Raw genomic sequence first — 22871 nt, forward strand, 5'->3', positions numbered from 1 at the left:
ACCCATCTACATATATCTGGGTAATAACTGTCTTATCCAGGACTGTTTAGCTTTTCTCTCTGAACATACTATTGTCAATTTGAGAATGATGATGCAGAGCCAAAATATGTAGGAATGTACCTATGCTCTTGGAAATAGGCTTGATGATATATGATCACAGACAACAAGCACTAATGGCTTAGCTTAAAAGGTATTAGTAAGTGTGTTAGTTAGAGTCAGTTGTCAACTTGGCCAGGTGAACATACCTAGTCTTGTTGCTGTGGACATAAGCCAATGGGTACATGAACCTCATCTGTTGCTAATTACGTCTGTAGTCGGCTAGGAGGCGTGTCTGCTGCAATGAGTGATGTTTGACTTAATTAGCTGGTGCTTAAATGAGAGAGTGCAACGTAGCACAGCCTAAGCAGCTCGGCATTCCTCATCTCAGCACTTGCAGCTCAGCCCAGGCCTTTGGAGATGTAGAAAGAAGTCACCCTGGGGAAAGTTGTTGGAACCCAGGGGCCTGGAGAGAAGACCAGCAGAGACCATCCTGTGCCTTCCACGTAAGAAAGAACCTCAGTGGAAGGTTAGCTGCCTTTCCTCTGACGAACTAACAAAATAAATCCCCTTTTATTAAAAACCAATCCGTCTCTGGTGTGTTGCATTCCGGCAGCTAGCAAACCAGAACAGTAAGGCTGTAAACCAATCAAGATGGCAGAGTGAGATGCTTCAAGGCTCCCTACTCCTACAATAGTTTTGAACCACCAGCAAGAACTGGCAGAAACATCTTTCTCAAAACTCGAGAAAACATTTAAAGGAATGCAGTAACAGGACAAGTGCCAAATCAAGAAAAGGGACACTTATAAGCAGTAGGATCTCAAGTCACCCTGACTGGCCCCTCGCCCACACCTCTCTGGGTGTGCCTCCAGTGTGAGTCCCTGGTCCCATTTCCAGAGGGAGCAAAGTAGCACTCATGCTCATAACGGGAGTATGTCTGGTGGTGGCCTGAAGGACTCATTGTCCCAGAACTTGCCTTGTGTGTAAAAGGCAGCTCAGCAAGCTCTCCTACGAAATGCTATTGGAAAGAAGTCAATTGGCTGCATGAGGAAAGTGATTGTGACTATAGGACATATAGTTCAGTGCCTTGGACTATGAGGAAACTGTTTCTTAAGGAAGAGGGGACATTCATATCCTTGTAAATGGAGGAATTCCCAGGGACACATGTATCTGCCCAAGACAGGACCTATATGTAGAAAGCATCAGGGCAGTGTTAACTTCTGGCATTCAAGGAAAGCTCTGTCATAATTAGTTAGATAAAAGCTTCAGGGGCAGGGAGGTGTGATGGTGGCTCAGTGGCAGAATTCTCACCTGCCATGCCGGAGACCCGGGTTCAGTTCCCGATGCCTGCCCATGCCAAAAAAAAAAGCTTAAGGGACAGATGCCTCGGTATCTAAATTGCAGGGATAATACATTAACATATCAAAATATCTAAATTTCAAAAAAGGTTACAAAACATACAAAGAAACAGGAAGCCATGGCCCGGGCAAAGGAGAAGATAAAAGCATTAGAACCATCAATGAGTAGGACCAGACTTGGAACATACCAGACAAAGACTTTGAAAAAAATGGCCCAAATATGCTCAAAGAGCTAAAGGAAAACATGGGCAAAAAGCTAAAAGAAATCAGGAAAATGATAGATGAACACAGAGTTGGAAATTATGGAAAGAAACCAAACAGGCCTGAAGACCGCAGTAACAGAAATTCAAAATTTTAATAGCAGATAGGAACAAGCAGAAGAATCAGTGAACTTCAAGATAATAGTATTGAAATCATGCAGTCTGAAGAGCAGAAGGAAGAAAGAATGAAGAAAAATGAACAAAGCCTGAGAACCCTGTAGGACACTATCAAACGTAGCATTATATGCACTGTGTGAATCTCAGAAAAGATAAAGAGGCAGAAAGAATATGCAAAGAAATAATGGCAGAAAACATTCTCAATTTAATGAATATACACATCAAAGATGCTCAGTGAAATCCAAATGGATACGCCCAAATAGAATCATACCATACCATGTTATAATAAAAAAAAGAGAGAATGCCAGAAACTTCAAGAAAGAGCAACATGTCACGTATAAGGGAACCTGAATAAGATTAAATGCTGATTTCTCATCAGAAACCATGGTGAAAAGAAGGCAGTGAGATGACATATTTAAAGCACTGAAAGCGAAAATCTGCAACCATGAACCATATCCAGCAAAACTCTCTTTCAAAAATGAGGGAGAGATTAAGTTATTCCCAGATAAACAAAAACTGAGAGAGTTTATCACCACTAGACCAACCCTCCAAGAGATGCTGAAGAGAATTCTGCAGGTTGAAAGGAAATGACAACAGACACTAGATCAAAGCTGCATGAAGAAATTAAGATCTGTATTAAGGGTGATGACATGGGTAAATACAAATGCTAGTACTATTGTATTTTTGGTTTATAACTCTACTTTTTACTTCCCGCAAGATAAAATAGAATGCAATGATATATCATTGGGTTTGGATTCACATTGTATAAATGTAATTTTCGACAAGAACCATGTAAAGGTGGGGGGACAGAGTGATATAGAAACATAGTTTGTGTATATTAATGAGATTAGGTTGAACCTAAGCAAATGAGATTGTTAAAGATTTAAGATGTTAAATTTAAGCCCCATAGTAACTACAAAGAAAATATTAGTGACTATGAAAGCTCACAGAAGCAAAAATTAGAGTTCAGGTTTCTAGGGGACAGGAGGAATGGAGAGTTAATGCAAATTGGGTTTATGGTTTTTGTTTGGGGAGACAGAAAAATTTTAGTAATGGAAGGTGGTGAGGGTACCACAACATAGCAAATGTGATTAACCCTACTGAATTGCACACTTGGGAGTGGTTGAAGTGGGAGAGTTTATGTTGTATATATATTCCCACAATTAAAAGAAGAAAGCAAGAAAGAGCAACTTAAGAGGCAAGGACAATTAAAGGTAATACACCATCCTGGGTGAAGCACAACAAAGGAGGGAAGGCTCAAAAATTCATTATTGGGACATATGAAAAAATGGGATATGGAGTGTAAACGTCATATCAATGTTAAATTTCTGGAATTGATAACTGCACTTAAGGTGGTTACATAAGTAAATATTATTTTTCTAAGAAATGTGCATGGCAATATTACATGTTCAAGGACATGATGTATACAGCCTACACTCAAGTGTTCAGAAAATGGATTGATAAATAGAGTGATGGAAAGATAGAATGATATGGCAAATGTGGTGAAATGTTAAAATTGGTGGATTTGGAAGTTTAAAATTAAAAAATAAGATAGAAGGTATGGGGGGAAGTGGTAGAAAACTAGATTTATCCATAGATGACTGATAATGTTTGTCAGGACTTTTTACCCCTTGTATCTCTGTGCACGGGTGGTTCAATTGGCATCGGTTTGATTGTGTCATCTTGCTCTGATGAATGGATACAACCACTGCCCTTACCTTTATATGGAATTTTGGTTTCAAACAAGGGCAGTGTGAATGGGGAAGATGGAAACTTCTTCCGTTGAGAGAACCTGCATCCATAGTGCCTTAGGTCAGATTTCCTGGAGCAGTGATGAGGAGTGCTTGCCCAGGGTTGAGGAAACCACTTACAAATCAGGAAAAGGAAACCACTGAGGCAGAGTTGTTTGTGATGAATGAGAAACAGGAGGAACTTCCTGCATAATCCAAGCTGAGGGGCTGTAGTCTTTCTCATGGGGAAGGCATGTAGCAGCTTTTTTCTATTTGCTACCTGGAAACTTCTTCCTGGAGGGAAAAGCAGACTGGTACCTTGGGAGAAGAAAGATAGGACTTAGTTTTTGATCCTGAAAAGAAAACCAGATAGACAATATTGGAGATGAGCTAGGCTTCCAACCCTTTGGTATTTCCATCTCAGTAGGGTGCCTGCTTCTTGCAGCCCCGGAGCATGTCATCAGTAAACAGGTTGAGCAGGCCGAAGGATTTTGCTGTTCCCCAGACACAGACAGCAACTCCCGGCCTTTCTTTGATAAGGAATCCTTAGCTGCAGAGTAGCAACACATTAACTGTCTTGACTAAAATTTATTTAAACCAAGTGTGCATCCAATTAAACAACTAAGACTTTGTGTGTCTATGTCAATTAACCTGTTAGGTTATTTTTATTCACATGCATAACTGTTATAATTGGTAATGTGTATGCCCATGTGAATGTGTGTACACATACAAACATCTATGTATATACACACACAGAACTGAGCATGAGGCTGCATTGTGTGTGGCCTGTAAAATAAGGTCCAGCCCTTTTCCCCAAGTCCACAAAATGCTGGCATAGGTTTTAAAATTTGAGCAACTACCCAGCCTGACTTCTTTAAAGCCTAGTGGCTTAACACTGAATTAGTATGCCACTTTGTATAATTGTTGGGGGGAGAAGGTAACAGAGCCAGATTCCACCATTGTGTCCCAGCTGTATCCTGCTCACTCTGGGTAAAAACAATATAATCGTTTAACATTTTAAAAGCAAATAAAAGTGATTAAATTTTTGTAATTTGTAACTTGCAAAGAAAACAGTAATGGGTTTCCAAGTGCATGTCTTTACTTTTAATGAAGTGTTTATTTTTCATGATTCTATTGGCAATAAAAGAACAGCTCCACATCAAAAGCCTTCAGGGAAGCAGTTTCCATTTGGAGGACAGTGAGATTGCCAATAATTCTTGATTTTTTTAAAAAAAGTAAACTCACTAGATTATATTTCTAGATATTGGTTATTGCCTAATATTCCAGGAGATTATTGTTTTGTCTCTTACTCATGTAGGCAAATTAGAAAACATTATACATAATACTCCAAAAAGGTTTTTTAAAAAATTTAAGTGACACTGAGATAGGGGGTGCCAGAATGTTTTCATGAGTATGTTTCTATTATCCTCTCTGCTTGTTCATTTTGTTGGAAGAATGATTCATTCATTTCAAATTTGGCAACGTAAACAGCAGTAAATATAATTTTCCTATCACAATGCAAAGTCAGTTTTATTGGCCTTCTCAGACTTAGGGGGCCCGGTTATGCTTCCTTTTCCTTTGGCAACACCACCCTCTTCTGGATTTTGTAACCCATTGCATCTAACTGAATCGACCCAAATTGCACACACAGGCCTCCCTGAAACCGTACACACTGCAGGACATAATTCGTAAATCAGTTTTCCACCTTGGTGATTCATTAACAGATATATTTTTTCTGTAAAACAGCACAGCTCAAGGAAGTTATTAAGAACTCAGAAGCTGCAATAAAAATATACCTTCTTTTGATTAATCATCTCTCTGACCTTTTTCTTCTTATTGAACAAGGTTAATAATACTTATCACTCAAAGTTAAATTGTATTAGCTGCCAAGTTATTCTTATTTTACAAAGGCCTGTTATCACTTCCAAGAGGCTTCAAAGGAGATTGTTTATATTCCCCAGGTATGACTCTGAGGGACATCTGACCAATGTAACATTTCCCACTGGAGAGGTCAGCAACTTCCACAGTGACCTGGAGAAGTTGACAAAAGTAGAGCTAGATACTTCCAACCGCGAAAATGTCCTCATGTCAACCAACTTGACAACGACTAGTACCATATATATTTTGAAACAAGGTAAGTATATTTTCAACTTTGTCTGAGTATAACAGCATCTATTTTGGCTTTGATCTCCAAAACTATATAACGTTAATAAATAAAACTCACTTCTGGCTGAACATATGGCTACTTTTCCCTAATTTTCCAACTTTGGAGAGTGAAACCTAGACAAATTCATCTTTCACAAATTAACATAGCAACTTTGGTCCCATACCTCTGTGAGAGTAATGAAGTTAAAACCCTGTCAAATCACTCTTTCATCAAGTCATTTCCTAACACCCAGCTGTTTGTAAAGTTCTGTCAGGCTCTGGCTGAGGTATATTAAAGAAATGGAGTCTGCGCCCCATCTGAGTTTAGCCTTCTGGATTAATGCTGTCAGAGGCAAATAAAAAAGACATATTAGGATGCACCCTAAGCAAGGATATAAGTGGAAGCTCATTCTATTCAAATAAAAACGAAAGGAAGGAAGGAAGGCAGAAAAGAAGGAAGGAAGGGAAGGAAGGAGGAAGGAGATTAGGTAGATTGGATTTGGAAAGAACATCTTGGAAACTAAATGAGAAGTAGCCCAAGAGAAATTGTTTTCTCTGTGCCCAGGCATTAAGGAACTCATTCTGTTGTTAGCTTGTGGGGCCAGGCACAAAACAATCCAATGTTCAGATCCACACTAAAAGGATTAGTGCCAACTTTTATCAGTGCTATCATTTGGGGGATACAGCAATGGTTATGGCATCCCCAGGTGCTAAGGATGCTGAGTTGAACATCATCCTTCATACTTTTCTCATTCTAGCTCCCAGCATATCAAATGAGCAGGCTAACCCAACAAGACAGAAAAAGAGCTTGTTAGATAATTTTTTTTAAATGAAAAAGAGGCTGCAGTATTGGACAAGAATCTTTTATCCAAGAAACAAAATACCCCAGCTGTCAAAATAACAAGACCCAATTGATCAGAGAACATATCTGCCTCTCAGAGTACATGTTCAGCCCAGAAGACAGTTAGGTCCACAGCATCCCATCTGCTCGTTCTTTCCCAAACTTGCCTCCCCTAAAGCTAAACTTGTCTCCTATTTCCTGCTCTTCCCTTTCTCCCCCTGCCCTGCCACCAACTCCTCATTTGCTCTTATGTCTACAGAAAATACCCAGAGTACCTATCGGGTGAGTCCAGATGGCTCACTTCGTGTCACCTTTGCCAGTGGAATGGAGATCAGCCTCAGCTCAGAGCCCCACATCCTGGCTGGGACAGTAAACCCCACCATGGGCAAATGCAACATCTCATTGCCTGGAGAGCACAATGCAAATCTCATCGAGTGGCGACAGAGGAAGGAGCAAAATAAAGGCAACATTTCAGCTTTCGAAAGGAGGCTGAGGGTGAGACTTGACCTTATACAAGATTTGGAACTTCTCTTTTATTTTTGAAACATGCAGAACCTCTCAAATCTAAAGCCCCATTTCTCCAAAACCTTTTAAAAGTGACTGCCTAGCTTATACTATATACTAACTTGGGAGAGGGTATTAATGGCTGATAATGTTTCAGTATCCTTAAATGAGTATTTTAATAGGAGCTTTCTTTGTCATTAGCCAGCTAAAGTGCTATAATAGCAGCAATTTCAGACATCAAGAAGTCTGGATGTAGAAATGTGTTTAATCAGAAAGCCCTCCAGTATCCCTCACAGCATGCCCTAGAGATGGTTATCAGGTCCACCAGCTTGACCCTGGTCCCTGTTTTGAGGTAGTTTATACTTTATTTGGAAAGATCAGGCAGGCAAACAGAGAAGGAGGTGAGACATAAGGCAACATTTGGACAGACGCAAAATAAAAGTAAAATACAGTGAATGATATCTTGCCAGCAATAAATACCTGTTAAAGGCCAGGGGGGTAAAGGGTTAGTACTCAGATTGTACTACTATTCAGAGAGTTTCCAGCAGGAAATTAAAGATGACAGAGCTTTCAAGTCCTCACCAAGCACAGTTTGCCACAGTTAACGAGAGATCGCTCAGTCAAAATTGCCTTTATGCAGCACATGAAGTCTACAACTCCACAATATTCTTTTCTACCTGTCTTTTCTTGAACACTAACCAATTTTAAGATGATATGACCATCTTTACAAACATAGTAACATTCAGTGCCAGCCTCAGAGCAACTGCTGACCTGAGGTAAACAACCATTCACTATTGAGGCCAGACCTACTTTGAGCACCTTGATCGTGCCTGGGGAACTTGGAATGCTTGCATTTTCTTTCCTCACAGTGAATTTTTAAATCCACTTGCAGTAAAATATTGCAGACCTTAAGGCTGTGGATATGCAATGCCAACCAATCAGCCAATTTCTGGAAGAAGCAGTCAAATCAGTCAGATGGCTTAATATGGACAAAATAATCTTCAACAGTGCTCAATTTTCAATCAGTTCTATTAGTGACACATAGACAAAAACTTCAGACTTCAGCTGTTTTATTTTAACAGCCACTGAAGTTGTTTACATGTACAAGTCAATTTAAATGTTTGATTCTATTGGCCAGTCTCTAACAGAATATTTATCAGATATGCCACTGGATTGAGAAGTGAAACCAGTCCAAATAGTTTTAAAAAAACCCTCTTTGGGTGGGTAGCAGTGAGGGTTTCTATCATAGTTCTTCTAGAAATGGGATTTCCTGGATAGAACCCTGGCTGAGGAAGTCAGATGACCTGGTTTTAATATCTAGTTTTACAACTGCCTTGAAAAAATGCCTTTATTTCTATCATCTGTCAAATGAAAATGTAATGCCAGATAAAAGCCAGAATTATGTACATATGGCTTATCAATCTCACAGTTACACCACAGAAAATTGTTATCAAATAAGTGATCTCTTAGACCCCCTCCCCACACACACAGTCTATGGCCTTAATAAAACATTATGAACCAAATCATATACTGTATGACTTTGGGATTTTCTGTTCTTTGAGAAAACCCGCTCTGTTTTTTCCCCTCCATATGTATAAAGGAAAGAGAGTATAAACTGTAATTTATCCCTCATAGCCCAATTTGTTCTTAATGATGGAAAACTAGTAGTCACAAATATTTGGGGACTCTTTAGTGGTAAAGAGTAGAGTGAAGTGCTATTTCGATAACACTATTCATAATTTGACCAGTTTCCCATCCTAGGGTACAGTTGAGCAGATTTGTTGATTGACTTATAAGGGCAATAAATCCAAGCTTTCTCCTCCATGTGACTTCTAAGGTACTCCCTGAGGTCCTGGGACTGGAGACTGGAGCCTTTAGTGACTAGGTAGTATTACAGCACATGTACTTAGAAATCTAATGGTAATTGCAACCCTTTATGTATGTTTAGTGCTTTATAATTAACAAAATGCTTTCATAGGCAGAATTTCATTTAATTATCACAACCATCAAGTGTTGTTATTCCCAGTTTACAGATAAAGAGAGTAAGGCCCAGAGAAGTTAAGTGATTTGCCCAAAGTCAAACAGCTATTAAGCAGCAGAGCCAGGACTAAAAAGCAGATTTTCACTTAGCGCAGTACTCCTCCTGTGCTACTTGGCACTGAAAACAACAGATACATTTAAAAATAGATGAATCTTTCTCAAATCAGGCTCTTACCTAAATTTCCACAAAATGATTCCCTCTCCTAAACCTGGCAAGGATTTGTTACCTCTGGGCCATCGTTCACCTACTCCATTAAGTGAAATAAATCACATTAACATCCTAAAATTGTATTTATTTTTAAACTCCATTTCCCCCACCCACTCCAAGTTGTGTATGAATTATCTTGCTTGCATAGTACTTTTGCATCCAGTCCATATATGTTCTCATCTGCTGCATCAATCTGTCCCCACAAATACATTTCCCTGGATGATAGAGAAATTAGAGTCAGATAACAATACAGACAGTTGTAAAAGAACTGGAAGTTCACCAAAAACAGACTGGTTTAGGAACTACATCCAGATTGCACCTTAGCTGTTTCCATGGATAATAATGCCATTATATGAGATTTGTCCCAGTATTAGATCCCAGAGCTCTTTAAAAGATTTCAAGGATTGATTTATAAGGTTACAGCAAAGCCCCAGAACTGCAGCCTCTTTTATTTAAAAAAAAAAATGCAGGAAGCTTATCACTCCAAACCAAAGTCATGAAATCAAGTAAGGTGATTATGTGTTTACAAGCAAAATACAATCTCAAACACCCACAATTGATTTTTTCCACTCAAAGATAACTGAGAAGGCTGGGTCTTAAATGCAACTTGTGAGTGTACATATGTGAGCTGAGCTGTGAAAGAGGAAACAAGCCCAGTTGAAACACAAGGTCCTAGTCTGACAAATGACAAGGAATTTGAGAAGCAGCCAAGGGAATTCCAGCATATCGCTCCCTTCTCAAAAAACGCCTTTGCTGACAGTACATTCAGATGCAGAGTTCTCAGAGTCAGAGTTCTCATTTGCTTCACACTATTTTGACTTCTTATTCTCAGGTTTAGTGGAGGGAATCATTTTGTGGAAATTTACATACGAGCCTGATTTGAGAAAGATTCATCTATTTTTAAATAAATCTGTTGTTTTCAGTGCCAAATAGCAATGCCTCTATCCCCAAGAAGTCAACTATAGAAAAGAAAGTTCATTTATCAAGACCTTTAGACAGTCTCACTGTTTGGGGTCGGGGGAATCTTAGGGACCTCAAATCATAGAAACTACTATATTTGTTAATCTTGGGTCAACCTCACTAAGATAAATAAAAAGAAACTATTATTTAACACACTATTTCCCATATATAAAGCATTTATAGTTGGGTATAAAAGTTTTAAATATTTGCTAATGGCTACACAGATAAATTCACCAGCAGGAAAATGTGAAACAAGAGTAAATTAATATAGTGCAAAGAGTGTCCAAGTTAAAAATTGTGGCCAAAATCAGGTGAGAAGAATGAGTAAGATTTTGAGGAAAAACTAGTATGCCCATCGCTTTGCATCTCTTCTCCCACCAATAAAATGAGGGGTATGGACTGTGCAATCTCTGTTATCAGTGATATTTGTATTATTACCATTAATCATAATAACAGCAGGTAACATCCATTGAGATCTTATTATGCCATGTATTAACTCATTTACTCCTCATAACACCATATTAGGTGGGTTCTATTGTTATCATTCCTATTTTGCTGATGAAAAGTAATTGAGGCACAGAGAGGTCACACAGCTGCTAAGTCTTTCAGGATTTGATTCTAGGTAGTTTGGTCCAAAGACCCAGGTCCTAAGAACTCTTCTGATGCCAAGATTTTGTGGTCTGACAAGGTGAAGAAAGTGTCTTGGGTGGAAAAAAGAAAAAAAAAACAGGAGGAGGAAATTCCAGAATAAGTATAGAAGCTGATACTAACACTAAATATATGCCCTGTTCATCTGAAAGCAACTCTGTGAAATAAAAGCAGGGCTGAGTAAGCTTTTGATTGTCAGCCTGGAGAGATCAATAAAAGAAAAATCTGTGGAATTAATGTATTGACTGATTTCATAAAATCAACACTACTTTAAAACCAGCGAGAATAGAGTAGCACATGCTAATTTAAAATCGGCTGTGACCATTCTCTTCATTCCCTGACTTCATGAAATTAAATGCAGCACATCTTCCAAACTGTGATATGGATATTTGATCCATCTTACTTATTCACCTTCTCAGCTTTTCAGCAAAAATTAAACAGGTAACTCAGTTGTATTGCGAACTAAAATATAGATAGACACTGTCCTTGAAAATTCAGACTTTTTCTTTGTGCAATGAGTGTAGCTCAGTGTTCAGCACATTTTGCACACATATATTCAGTAGGACCATAAAAATTGCCATTTTTGCAGGCCTCAAACAGTCAAACATCAGCAATTACCTATAGATCAACCTAATATACTGTTATCCTACTAATTGAGTGAGTGTCAAATTGGAAGAGTTAAGGGGACTTTACCTTAAGCAGTTAAAATACAGACTCCTGAGAAACATCTGGAAAGAACTCTGAAAGGAGCAAAGGACACTTTCCTCTGAAACTTCTGCCTGTACCCCTCCTTTGCAGGCAATTTGATTTCTTCTGGCAATGTTATCCATGATTCACCATGGGCACACTCTTCCCTATTTCCTGATCCAAGTGTGAGGAAACATTGATCCCTTCTCCTTACTTTTTCTCACTTCTCACCTGAGACAGACTCAGGCTGGAGTCTACAACAGGCTTTATATTAAAGAGAAAAAAAAAGCTAAGGGTAATCAAAGGATAATTAAAGCAGAGATACTTCTTCCCCTATTAAACAGAAATTAAGTTCAGATTTCTTACCACAACATAGAGTTCATCAATTGCCAAACTCATTCTGTACAAGAGACCAAGGAGAATCTTTTAAACTTAGATATTCTTCCAAAATTTCAACCCTTGCTTTGGTGTAGACAGTTTGGAGGAAGAATGGAAGTAAAAATTGATGATCCACACTTATGAAAGTGCAACTTTCCCAACCTTGCTCATGACCTCAGCAGCCAGTGGGGTTCTGCCTAGTTCTGATTCCTGCAATCCAAGCTGGTGACACATAAGCACATATAAACCCTGAGAAAGGAGGCAGCAGAGCTCACCTTGAAGAGCATTCTCCTTCCTAGCCTTCTTGCACATAGCTTCCTTGGGGGATTGAGGTGGAATCTCTGGCATTTTCATCTCTTTTCAGCTGTTGGTCATATTTTACATGAACTAGTATTTCAGTAGCATCTGAATATCAGGATGCATTAGCCAGAAACAGAAAAACAAAATTTCAGAAGTCTTGACAGCAGAAAAAGAACATTAAGCAGTTTTCCTTTGCTTGTTTTGTAGTGGATTTTTAACAGTGATCCTTGCTTGTGGAGTTGTAATGACTTTATTAAGAAATGTGTTCTTGAGTAATAAAGTTAATCTATCAGACAAATAAAACCACAAATTTAGTTGAACTGGAAATCACTTGTTACTTTGGCTCTTTAGCTATCATTATAGCACAAATTGTAACAGTTACAACCATCTCTGGGAGTACATAGATATTTTACAGCTATTGTAAATGAATGTCATTACAGTTGGAAATATGTGGCTATAAAACCACAGGAAAGGTTGTTGAAGAAAAACACCTGGTTTCTTATAGGTTTGCAAGCCCTGTGTATTAAAAGACAGGAAATATATGCTTTTCTATCACCTTTTAGATGATAACAGCAGATTCCTGTACCTTTATGCACTACAACACTGCACACATTGACTACAGATGGTTTAAAGAATCATGATTCCAATCTCTGGCTCTATTCCCTCAATTAAACTTGCCTCTGAGACTAGCAGCACTTCCCCCAAAATAATTTGAATCGCTGGTCTTCTAGGTAGAATTCATGGCATAGAGTATTTGAATATTTGATTGCTCCTTTTTTTTGCAAATGCTCAAAGTTAAAGGCAGATATCAATAGTTCCACTTGGCTAATGAAGAAACTGAAACCAAAAGAAGTTTAAAAAGCAAAGTATCATGTCCCAGTAGAAAAATGGGCAAATGTCATAAGTAAACATTCAAGAAGACATGCATACATGCAGCAATATATTTTAGAAAAGATTTATCCACACTGTTAATCAAATACATGCAAATTTAAACCACAGTAACATTCTATTTTACAACTTTCATAATGGGAACAGTTTACTAACTGATAATATTCAATGTTGTTAAGAGTAGGATGAGATGAATACTCCCACTACAAGTTAATGGCAGCATAAATTTGTGCAACCTTTGGCATTATAAAGTAATCTTTGAAGTTGTATCAAGAGTGTTTAATATGTTATTATTTGACCCAGTAATCACACTGACAGCATTCTGTCTTAAGGAAATATTTATTTACAAGAAAGTTCAACAAAACATGAGATATGAATGAAAAAATGGAAAACAAAAACTAATTTCCAACAATAGTGGAATGGATAAATAAATGTTCATCAGGTAGCAACATATACAACCGTTAAAAGACATATATTTAGAATATTTAATAATGTAAGGAATGCTCAACGTAAAACACTAACTGAAAAAGCAAGACACAAACTATAGTACAATCTCAGTTGTGTTATTTAAATGTATGGATAGTGCAAAATGGTGACAGTGATTTTCACTGGAGGGTGGAATTACGGGTAAATATTGCCTTTGTGTATTTCTGTATTTTTATATTTTTATGCAATGAAAAAGCATAACTTTTATAATTAGTGTATATACGGGGAATATTTTTTAAATCAAAACACCCAATATTACTGAGCAAGAAGAGTCTTACATAAGAATGTTGGTTTTGCAGTTATCCAGACCATTAAAATATAAACTCCTTCTGAACTTACGAGTTTTTAACTTGGAATCCCGAGACCCTCTAGTGTTTTCATGTTTGGGTTTCAGAGGGTCTCAGAAACATATTGAGATTTCATAAAAAATATCTGCATATGTGCTCACGTGCATTTGTTTAGGGATACAGTGCATAGCTTTCAGATATTTAGAGATCCTTGACTACAAAAGTTAAAAACCAATATAAAGTTTAATTGAATAGCTAGTGAATCTATTTAGTCTGATTATGATTACTGTAGTCAAGCCCCGATTTCAATTTTCCCCCTACCACATTAACCAGATTTTGTTGTTTGGGATCATGTTAACAATTCTTACAGATGTGAATATAGCATGCCAAGCTACAATCACCTTGGCTAATATTCAAAGATCTAACAAAATGAGAAAAGTAATTATTGATAAAACAGCAACATCTAATACTTTTATAGTTTACCGAACACCTGTATATGTAATGTCATTTAATTCTTAACCCAGTTAAGTGGTTAAAAAGGTGTATTGTCACTCCCATTTCACAGATTAGGAAATTAAGTCCCAAATAGAAGAAATGACTGGTGCATGGACAAGAAGTTAATTAAATGTCTCCTCATTCTCTGCCCATTGCTAGTTACATTCCTCAAGGCTTCATTTTTCATTCTATTTTATTCATGCCAGATATGCTTTGCTTCCCTCTGCCCAAATCAGAAGTTCTGCCCATAAAAGCTACGTGAAGGTACATGGGGGATTCTGTACTATTTCTGCAACTTCCTGTGAGTCTTAATCTATTTCAGAATAAAAAGTTATAATTAAAAAGGAAACATAAAATTAAATTAAATTTAATTCAATTAAAAATTTAAAGCTTACCCTTCCTCTCTTCTATGGAGGCTTCTTCAGTGCACCTCCCAGCAAGAATCAACTCCCCTTAGTGACTAAAATCAAGTACAACTTTCTTTTATCTGAAGCATAAAATAACCATTTGAGTATTGAATTTTCTAAGTAAATACTGATACTATTAGCAAAAAAAAAGTGGAAAAAATCAGGTCAGTTGTCCAGTTGCTTTGAAAAACCAGTAAAAGTTGTAGGTTTTTTGCCATTTTTTTTAGCTTTTTTCTTTTTTACTGTAATTCAGTTATTTGGTTGTTTGGTTATCTCACAGATCCAGCTGAATTCCATCACAGTCTGGCACCACTGAGTGCTGTGTTTCACGGAGTCCATCTGAAGTGCCTTGAGACAAGCCTGCTCTAGGAGAATGCTAGTGTGCACCAGAAGAAGCTTAGAACCCAAACTAACCCAACCTATGGATTGTTGCTAAACTTGGATTCAAAATTTAACTGCATGCTTTAACCTCACTTAGTACCACCGTTACAAATGCTGGGGGACCTACTAACATCTATCATGTTTACCTACTAGTCTATATGAAGATTTTGCTGACAGGGGCTCCATAACTGGGAAGCAGCCTGAGTTCTCCTGTGATAGATGCGAAGTCATATAACTCTAAGTCCAGATGAACAAGGAAGCCAAAGAAGGAATCACTATATAAATTAGAGGGTGCTCACTGTATTCCTTTCTTCTGATTTCTAATGGCATTCCTTGCCATTTTATGTTCTAGATACTGCCCTGGTAAAAAGGAAGAAGGAAGCCCCACTTCTTAGTAGACATCTGGCCCACATAAAATAAGATTGTGTAATTATTTAAAATTGTGGTAGTGCACTTAAGACTTGAGTTACAGGAAAAAAAAAAACAACTCAGCTACCATATATTGAGGGCCTAGAGTATGCCAAGTACAGCACCAAGAGTTGATAAATAGTCTCTACCCTCCAGGAGCTTATAGTCTGGTGGCAGAAGAAAGATAAGTGCCATTTGAGGAGTATGAAGCCCTGGGGTTTCAAAGGCAAGAGAGATTCCATTGTTGGAGAATAAGGAAAGGCTTTGTGATTGTGAATGCAATAGGTGAGGGGAGCCAAGGCAGTACTTAAAATGTATTTTGTATCTTTTTCCCTAGGCCCATAACAGAAACCTACTCTCCATAGATTTTGATCATATAACCCGCACAGGAAAGATCTATGATGACCATCGAAAATTTACCCTTAGAATTCTTTACGACCAGACTGGGCGACCCATACTGTGGTCTCCTGTAAGCAGATATAATGAAGTGAACATCACTTATTCACCTTCAGGACTAGTGACATTTATTCAAAGAGGGACATGGAATGAAAAAATGGAATATGACCAGAGTGGAAAAATAATTTCAAGAACTTGGGCTGATGGGAAAATTTGGAGCTATACATACTTAGAAAAGGTAAGTACCTAGGAAAAGAGAAAAACAATTTTGAGATTCTAAATAAGAATATTGAAAATGATCCTAATTACCTGCTTTGATGAGGTCCTGCAGGAGAAAATTCTGTGTTCTGGCTATTCTGCTTGGTAGAAGTAACAAAAAAGTGTTGTACACATAAGAGGAACCTGTTTTTCAGCCAAAAACTTTCTCCAATCCCACACTCTGCCAGGTACTCTTTCAAACTGAAGTCAGGATAATGGCTTAGCTTTCTTCTCATTTGAGCAAATTTGTTCATGCTCTTGAAAAGCTATCTTTATTATTGTGAAAGCTTATACAAGGTAAAATAGCTAGAAAATTATAAAATTGTGTATTAATGTATCTCAGCTCTAGTAAAAGCCTTGTACTTGGAGGATAAGAGATTCTAATTTTGTTAGTATAGTCAGTAAAATTTTAGTTGTATACATTTGGAGACTAATTTTCAAAAGAAACTGGCCTGAGGTGGCAGTCAGTCCTCTTTGATAATTGTCTTTTGTTGCAATGAGTCTCCAGTAGTGTCTGTAATGGGAACTCTCCACTCGTGACCCTAATGGGAGCTTGTGATCTATGCCTGGTAGGAATAGGAAAGGATTCTAATTCCACCTGAAGAACCATTTGTCAAACAGTAGCACCTACAGAGTAAAATGATCTCTGGCCAGATCGGTACCAAGTAACAATAAAAGAATTGATATCTTTCTGCCATCTCAATGTTTGATCTCCTAAGTTAGTGTCTCTTGTTTGCAAATCTATCCATTCAAATGAATTTATCAGCCTCAAATTAATTTCTAGGAAAATTGAAAAAGGGTTTCCCTTAAGCATTCAAAGGTAATCAATGTAAGGTAACCCCTAAAAGTTCTTAGAAAAGCCATAATGCTTTTTTTCTTATAGCTCTCATGGCATATGTGCTGTATGTTGCCAGGTCTTTTTTATATATCCCCCAAACATTAAAAAAAAAAAAGTGTACAAGTGGTTGTATGCCATTATAAAACTATTTTGCTATTTCCCAGAGTTAGGCACTAGAGAACTTGCAAGGTGGAATTGCCTAGGAGGTAAAGTGGAACTCCACTTGGGGGTCAGGGCATTCTCAAATTCAGAGGAGTGGGTGCAAGGATAGTTCGGTAGTAGAATTCTCACCTGCCATGTGGGAGACCTGGGTTCGATTCCCGTCCCATGCACATCACAAAAACAAACAAACAAACAAACAAACAGAAACAAAACAATTTCAACAAATGGTGCTCCAATAATATGATACTCACATGGAAAAAGAATGAAAGTGACCCTTGCCATACAGCATTAAAAAAAAAAAAACTTCAGAGGACAGTTTAGTCCTCTGCTGTTACCCGCCCCTTGTCCTTTTCTGCTGAAGAAATTGATCAAATCTATAATCTTTACACTATATGAGAAAGTCTATGGGTTATAAATAGACTTATTTATAGCTTACTTATAAGGTAAGTCTTTCCTATTTTGAATTTTGATGACAAGAGTGATTCACAAAATTCTATGACTAATGTCCACAAAGTACCAAACTTATGACAACATTAACTGAATCCAGATATTTGGTGGTATATATACACAAGCACAATTCTTCCCTTTTTAAAATTTCTTTATTTTTTATTTTTAGGGAAGAACGGAGGAAGAAAAAGAAAAATAGAGAAAGAGGGGCAGAAAAAAGAGAAAAAGAAAAAGAGAGGAAAGGAGAAGGGAGAAAGGAAGTAGAGAAGAAGGGGCAGGAGGGAGGGTAATGTGGGCAGGAGAGCACCACATTTGCCATCTGTCCTCAAAATCTTCATCCAGATCATACTAGAGGAACATATCAGAGGAAGTTACATTGACTTTCCGTCTGGGAACTGATCACTTCTTTGCCCATTATTCAGAGCAACTCAATCAGCTCAACTGAGCCTTGACATTGTCATCTTTACCAGATTCATGATATCAAGATTATACAGTATCTGCCTTTCTGTGTCTGACTTATTTCACTGAAGATTATGTCCTCAAGCTTCATCCACATTGTCATATGCTTCTGGACATCATTTTGTCTTACTGCTGCATAATATTCCATTGTATGTATATACCACATTTTGTTTATCCACTCATCTGTTGATGGGCACCTGGATTGCTTTCATCTTTTAGCAATTGTGAATAATGTTGCTATGAACATTGATGTTCAAATCTCTGTTTGTGTCACTGCTTTCAGCTCTTCTGGGTATATACCAAGTAGTGGTATTGCCAGCTCATTTGACAACTCCATGTTTAGTTTTTTGGGGAACTGCCAAACTGTCTTCCATAGTGGCTGTACCATTATACAGTCCCACCAGCAGTGAATAAGTGTTTCTATTTCTCCATATCTTCTCCAACATTTGTAGTTTCCTGTTTGTTTAATGGCAGCCATTCTTACAGGTGTAAGATGATTTCTCATTGTAGTTTTAATTTGCATTTCCCTTAAAACTAAAGAGAATTACTACCTATGTAATTTTTAGCTATTTGTGTTTGCTCTTTAGAAAAAGATCTATTCATATCTTTTGTCCATTTTATAATTGGGTTGCTTATTCTTTTGTTGTTGAATTGTATAATTTCTTTATGTATACAGGATATCAAACCTTTATCAGATGTCTAGTTTCCAAATATTTTTTTCCCATTGAATAGGCTGCCTCTTCATTTTTTTGACAAAATCTTTTGAAGCACAGAAGCTTTTGGTTCTGAGAGGCTCCCATTTATCTATTTTTTATTTTGTTGCTTGTGTTTTGGGTGTAAAGTTCAGGAAACTACCTCCCATTACTAGGTCTTGAGCATGTTTCCCTCTGTCTTCTTCCAGGTATTTTATAGTACTGTCTCATATATATAGGTCTTTAATCCATTTTGAGTGAATTTTTGTATTAGGTGTTAAATATGGGTCTTCTTTCATTCTTTTGACTATTGATATCCAAGCCCATTTATTGAAAAGACTATTCTGTCCCAATTCAGTAGATTTGAGAGTCTTGTTGAAGATCAATTGACTGTAAATTTGATGGTCAATCTCAACACTGTCAATTCGGTTCCATTGATCAATACTTCTTTGTGCCAATACCATGCTGTTTTGACCACTGTGGCTCTGTAACAAACTTTGAAGTTAGTAAGTGTTAATCCTCCAACTTTGTTCTTCTTTTTTAGAATATCTTTAGGTATTTGAAGTTCCTTTCCCTTCCAAATGAATTTGATAACTAGCTTTTCCAAGTCTTCAAAATAGGTTGTTGGAATTTTAATTGGCATTGCATTGAATCTATAGATCAATTTACGTAGGATTGATATCTTAGCAATATTCAACCTTCCTATCCATGAGCATGGGATATCTTGCCATCTGTTTAGATCCTCTTTAACTTCTTTAAACAATGTTTTGTAATTATCTGTGTACAGGTCCTTTATGTCCCTGATTAATCTTATTCGTAAATACTTGGTTCATTAAGTGGCTATTTTGAATGGAAGGTTTTCCTTAATTGTCTCCTCAGTTAGGTCATTATTTGTGTATAGAAACATTTCTGATTTTTGTACATTTATTTTGTATTCTACCACTATACTATATTTGTTTATTAACTCAAGTAGCTCTGTGGTAGATTTCTCAGGATTTTCCAAGTATAAGATCATGTCATCTGAAAATACTGAAAGTTTTACTTCTTTCTTACCTATTTGAAGGCCTTTTATCTCTTTCTCCTGCCTAATCACTCTAGTAGGACTTCTAGTGTAATGTTAAATAATAGTGGTGACAATGGGGCATAATGTATCTTAAGCCAAATGATGACCTTCATATGAAAAACAAATGCTGCTGATAATTAACAGAATGTTGGTGCTGAGCTATATTTACAGGATAAGGAAAGGTTTGTTCTGATCCTTCTCCAGTTCCTCATTGTGAGTAGTGAAGTTGCCTGCATTATGTAAGAGGATGCATGAGTTTGAATTCATAACCCCAACTTCAGTAGCACCACCATCTGACCACCAAATGAGATAACTAGCTATAGGCAGCTTAAAGATCTAGATATTGTAAGATTTTAGGCTATCTATATAATAAAAAGTATACTGGAAACTTAAAGTTCAGTCCTATATGCAGTTATTTAGCCTCTTCTATGACCCTATGTTTCTCTTTTCTGAATTGACTGATGATTTCATTAAACTTATTTAAGCAATCAAAAGAATTATATGAAAAAACTTCACATCAGTTCTCTTTGCTATAGAAACTTGGCAATAATTTTTAAAAAACAACTGCGAGACTGTCATTTTCTGCAGTGGGCAGTAAATAATACCTTTGAAACCCAGAATAATTAATGTATTGGGAGAGCCCCCAATGACTTCCAAAGACCAGTTTCTGACAAGTGAAACAAGCCAAAGCATTTGAGCCTTTGGTTGACTTTTATCTCTTTATTTTTTATTGGAAACATTGTGGCTTTACAGAACAATCATTCATAAAATACAGGATTCATATTTACTACCCCACCAACAACACCTTATTTTGGTGTAGAATATTTGTTACATACATTTTTATAACTGTACTATTAGTTAAAGTCCATGGTGTAACTGAGGGTTCACTGTTTGTATAGGGTAGTTAAGTAGATTTTTAGAAAATTTATTCTGTTACCATATATACAACCTTACATTTCTCCTTTTAATCATATTTAGAGATGCACATTTCAGTACTGTTAATTACATTCACAATGTTATGCTACCATCACCACCACCATCCATTACCAAAACTTCTCCATCATTCCAAATGAGAACCCTGCACATTTTAAGCCTTAACTTCCCATTTCCAATGCCCACTCTGTTCCCTGGTGTTTTGATTTGCTAAAGATGACAGAATGCAATATACCAGAAATGGGTTGGCTTTTTCAATGAAGATTTATTAAGTTATAAGTTACAAATCTAAGGCCACAGAAATATCCAGATTAATGCATTAACAAGAAGATACCTTCACTGCAGAAAGTCTGATGGCATCCAGGGCTCCTCTGTCACTAATGAAGGCACATGGTGACAGCTGCTGATCCTTCACTCCAAAATGTCTCTGAGGTTGTATGGGTGCTTGCTTGTTTCTCCTGCAGCATTTCTGTCTAAATTCTCTTTCTCCATGAGCTCTCTTAAAGCACTCCAGTAAAGGATTAACATCCACTTTGAATTGGGTGGGTCACATTTTCATGGAAACAACCTAACCAAAGATCCCACCTACAACAGGTCTACATAAGAATGGATTCAAAGAGCATAGTCTTTTCTCAGGTACATAACAGATTCAAACTAGCACACCTAGTAACCTATATTCTATATTCTGACTCTATGAGATTGCTCATTCTAATTGTTTCAGATCAGTGAGTTTATATAATATTTGTCCTTTCATGTCGGGCTTATTTCACTCAACATGATCATATTCAAGGATCACCCATGTTCTTGCATGTGTCAGGACTTCATTCCTCTTTAAGGCAGAGTAATGTTCCATTTTGTTTATCCATTCATCAGATGATAGACACTTGGGTTGCTTCCATCTTTGGCAATTGTGAATAGTGCTGCTGTGAACATTAGTGTGGAAATATCAGTTTGAGTCCCTGCTTTCAATACATTTGAGTATATATGTAGTAGTAAGATCACCAGATTATATGATAGTTCTATACTTAGCTTTCTGAGGAACCACTAAACTGTCTTCCACAGCATCTGCACCATTTTACATTGCCACCAGCAATGAATGTTCCCATTTGTTCACATCTGCTCCAACACTTACTATTTTCTGTTTTATTAATAGTAGCCATTCTAATGGGTGTGAAGTAGTGTGCCAATTGAGGTTTTTATTTGAATTCCCTTGATGGCTAATGATATTAAACATCTTTTCATGTGCTTTTGGGCCATGTGTATAACTTCTTTAGAGATACATTTGTTCAAGTTTTTTGTTCATTTTTAAATTGGGTGATTTGTCTTTTTGTTGGTAAGTTGAAGGATTTCTTTATATATTCTGGAGAGTAATCTTCTATCAGATATGTGGTTTCCAAATATTTTTTCCCATTGTGTAGATTATAGTTTTTACTTTCATGATAAAGTCTTTCAAGGAATAAAACTATTTCATTTTGATAAGGCCCCATTTATCTATTTGTTCTTTTATTGCTTGCACTTTGGGTGGAAACCCAAACCATTGTCCTGAAGATGCTTCCCTATATTTTTTTCTAGGTGTTTGATAGTTATAGCTCTGATATTAAGGTCGTTGATCCATTATGAGGTGATTTTTGTATAAGGTGTGAGGCAGGAGTCGCCTTTTTTTTGCAAATGTTTTCCCAGCACCATTTGTTGAAGAGACTATTCTTTCCCAATTGAGTGGTCTTTGCCACCTTGTCAAAAATCAGTTGGCCATAAAAGGGAGGGCTGATTTCTGAGCACTTAGTTCTACTCCAGTGATCTATATATCTGTCCTTGTGCCAGTACCATGTGATTTTGATTACTGTAGCCTTTTTAATAAATTTTACAATAGAAAATGTGACTTTTCCAACTTCATTCTTCTTTTTCAGGATGGCTTTAGCTATTTGAGGCCCCTTGGACTACCACCAAAATTTGATAATTAGCAATCCCGTTCTGCAAAGAATATTGTTGGGATTACATTGAATCTATAAATTGCTTTAGGTAGTATTCACATTTTAATGATATTTAGTCTTTGAATCCA

At 37.1% G+C, this 22871-nt stretch overlaps 1 protein-coding gene across 1 annotated transcript in view; it reads left to right on the plus strand.

Annotated features, from left to right (window-relative positions):
* Positions 1-22871, plus strand: part of TENM1 (teneurin transmembrane protein 1) — a 1173786-nt gene that overhangs the window by 1134971 nt on the left and 15944 nt on the right. The window contains exons 27-29 of the mRNA XM_077145946.1: positions 5463-5635; positions 6747-6982; positions 15902-16198. Of these exons, the coding sequence (XP_077002061.1) occupies positions 5463-5635; positions 6747-6982; positions 15902-16198 (706 nt within the window). The remainder of the gene's footprint in view (positions 1-5462; positions 5636-6746; positions 6983-15901; positions 16199-22871) is intronic.

The sequence above is a fragment of the Tamandua tetradactyla genome, chromosome X, assembly GCF_023851605.1.
Source record: "Tamandua tetradactyla isolate mTamTet1 chromosome X, mTamTet1.pri, whole genome shotgun sequence".
In the NCBI taxonomy this organism is placed as follows: Eukaryota; Metazoa; Chordata; class Mammalia; order Pilosa; family Myrmecophagidae; genus Tamandua; species Tamandua tetradactyla.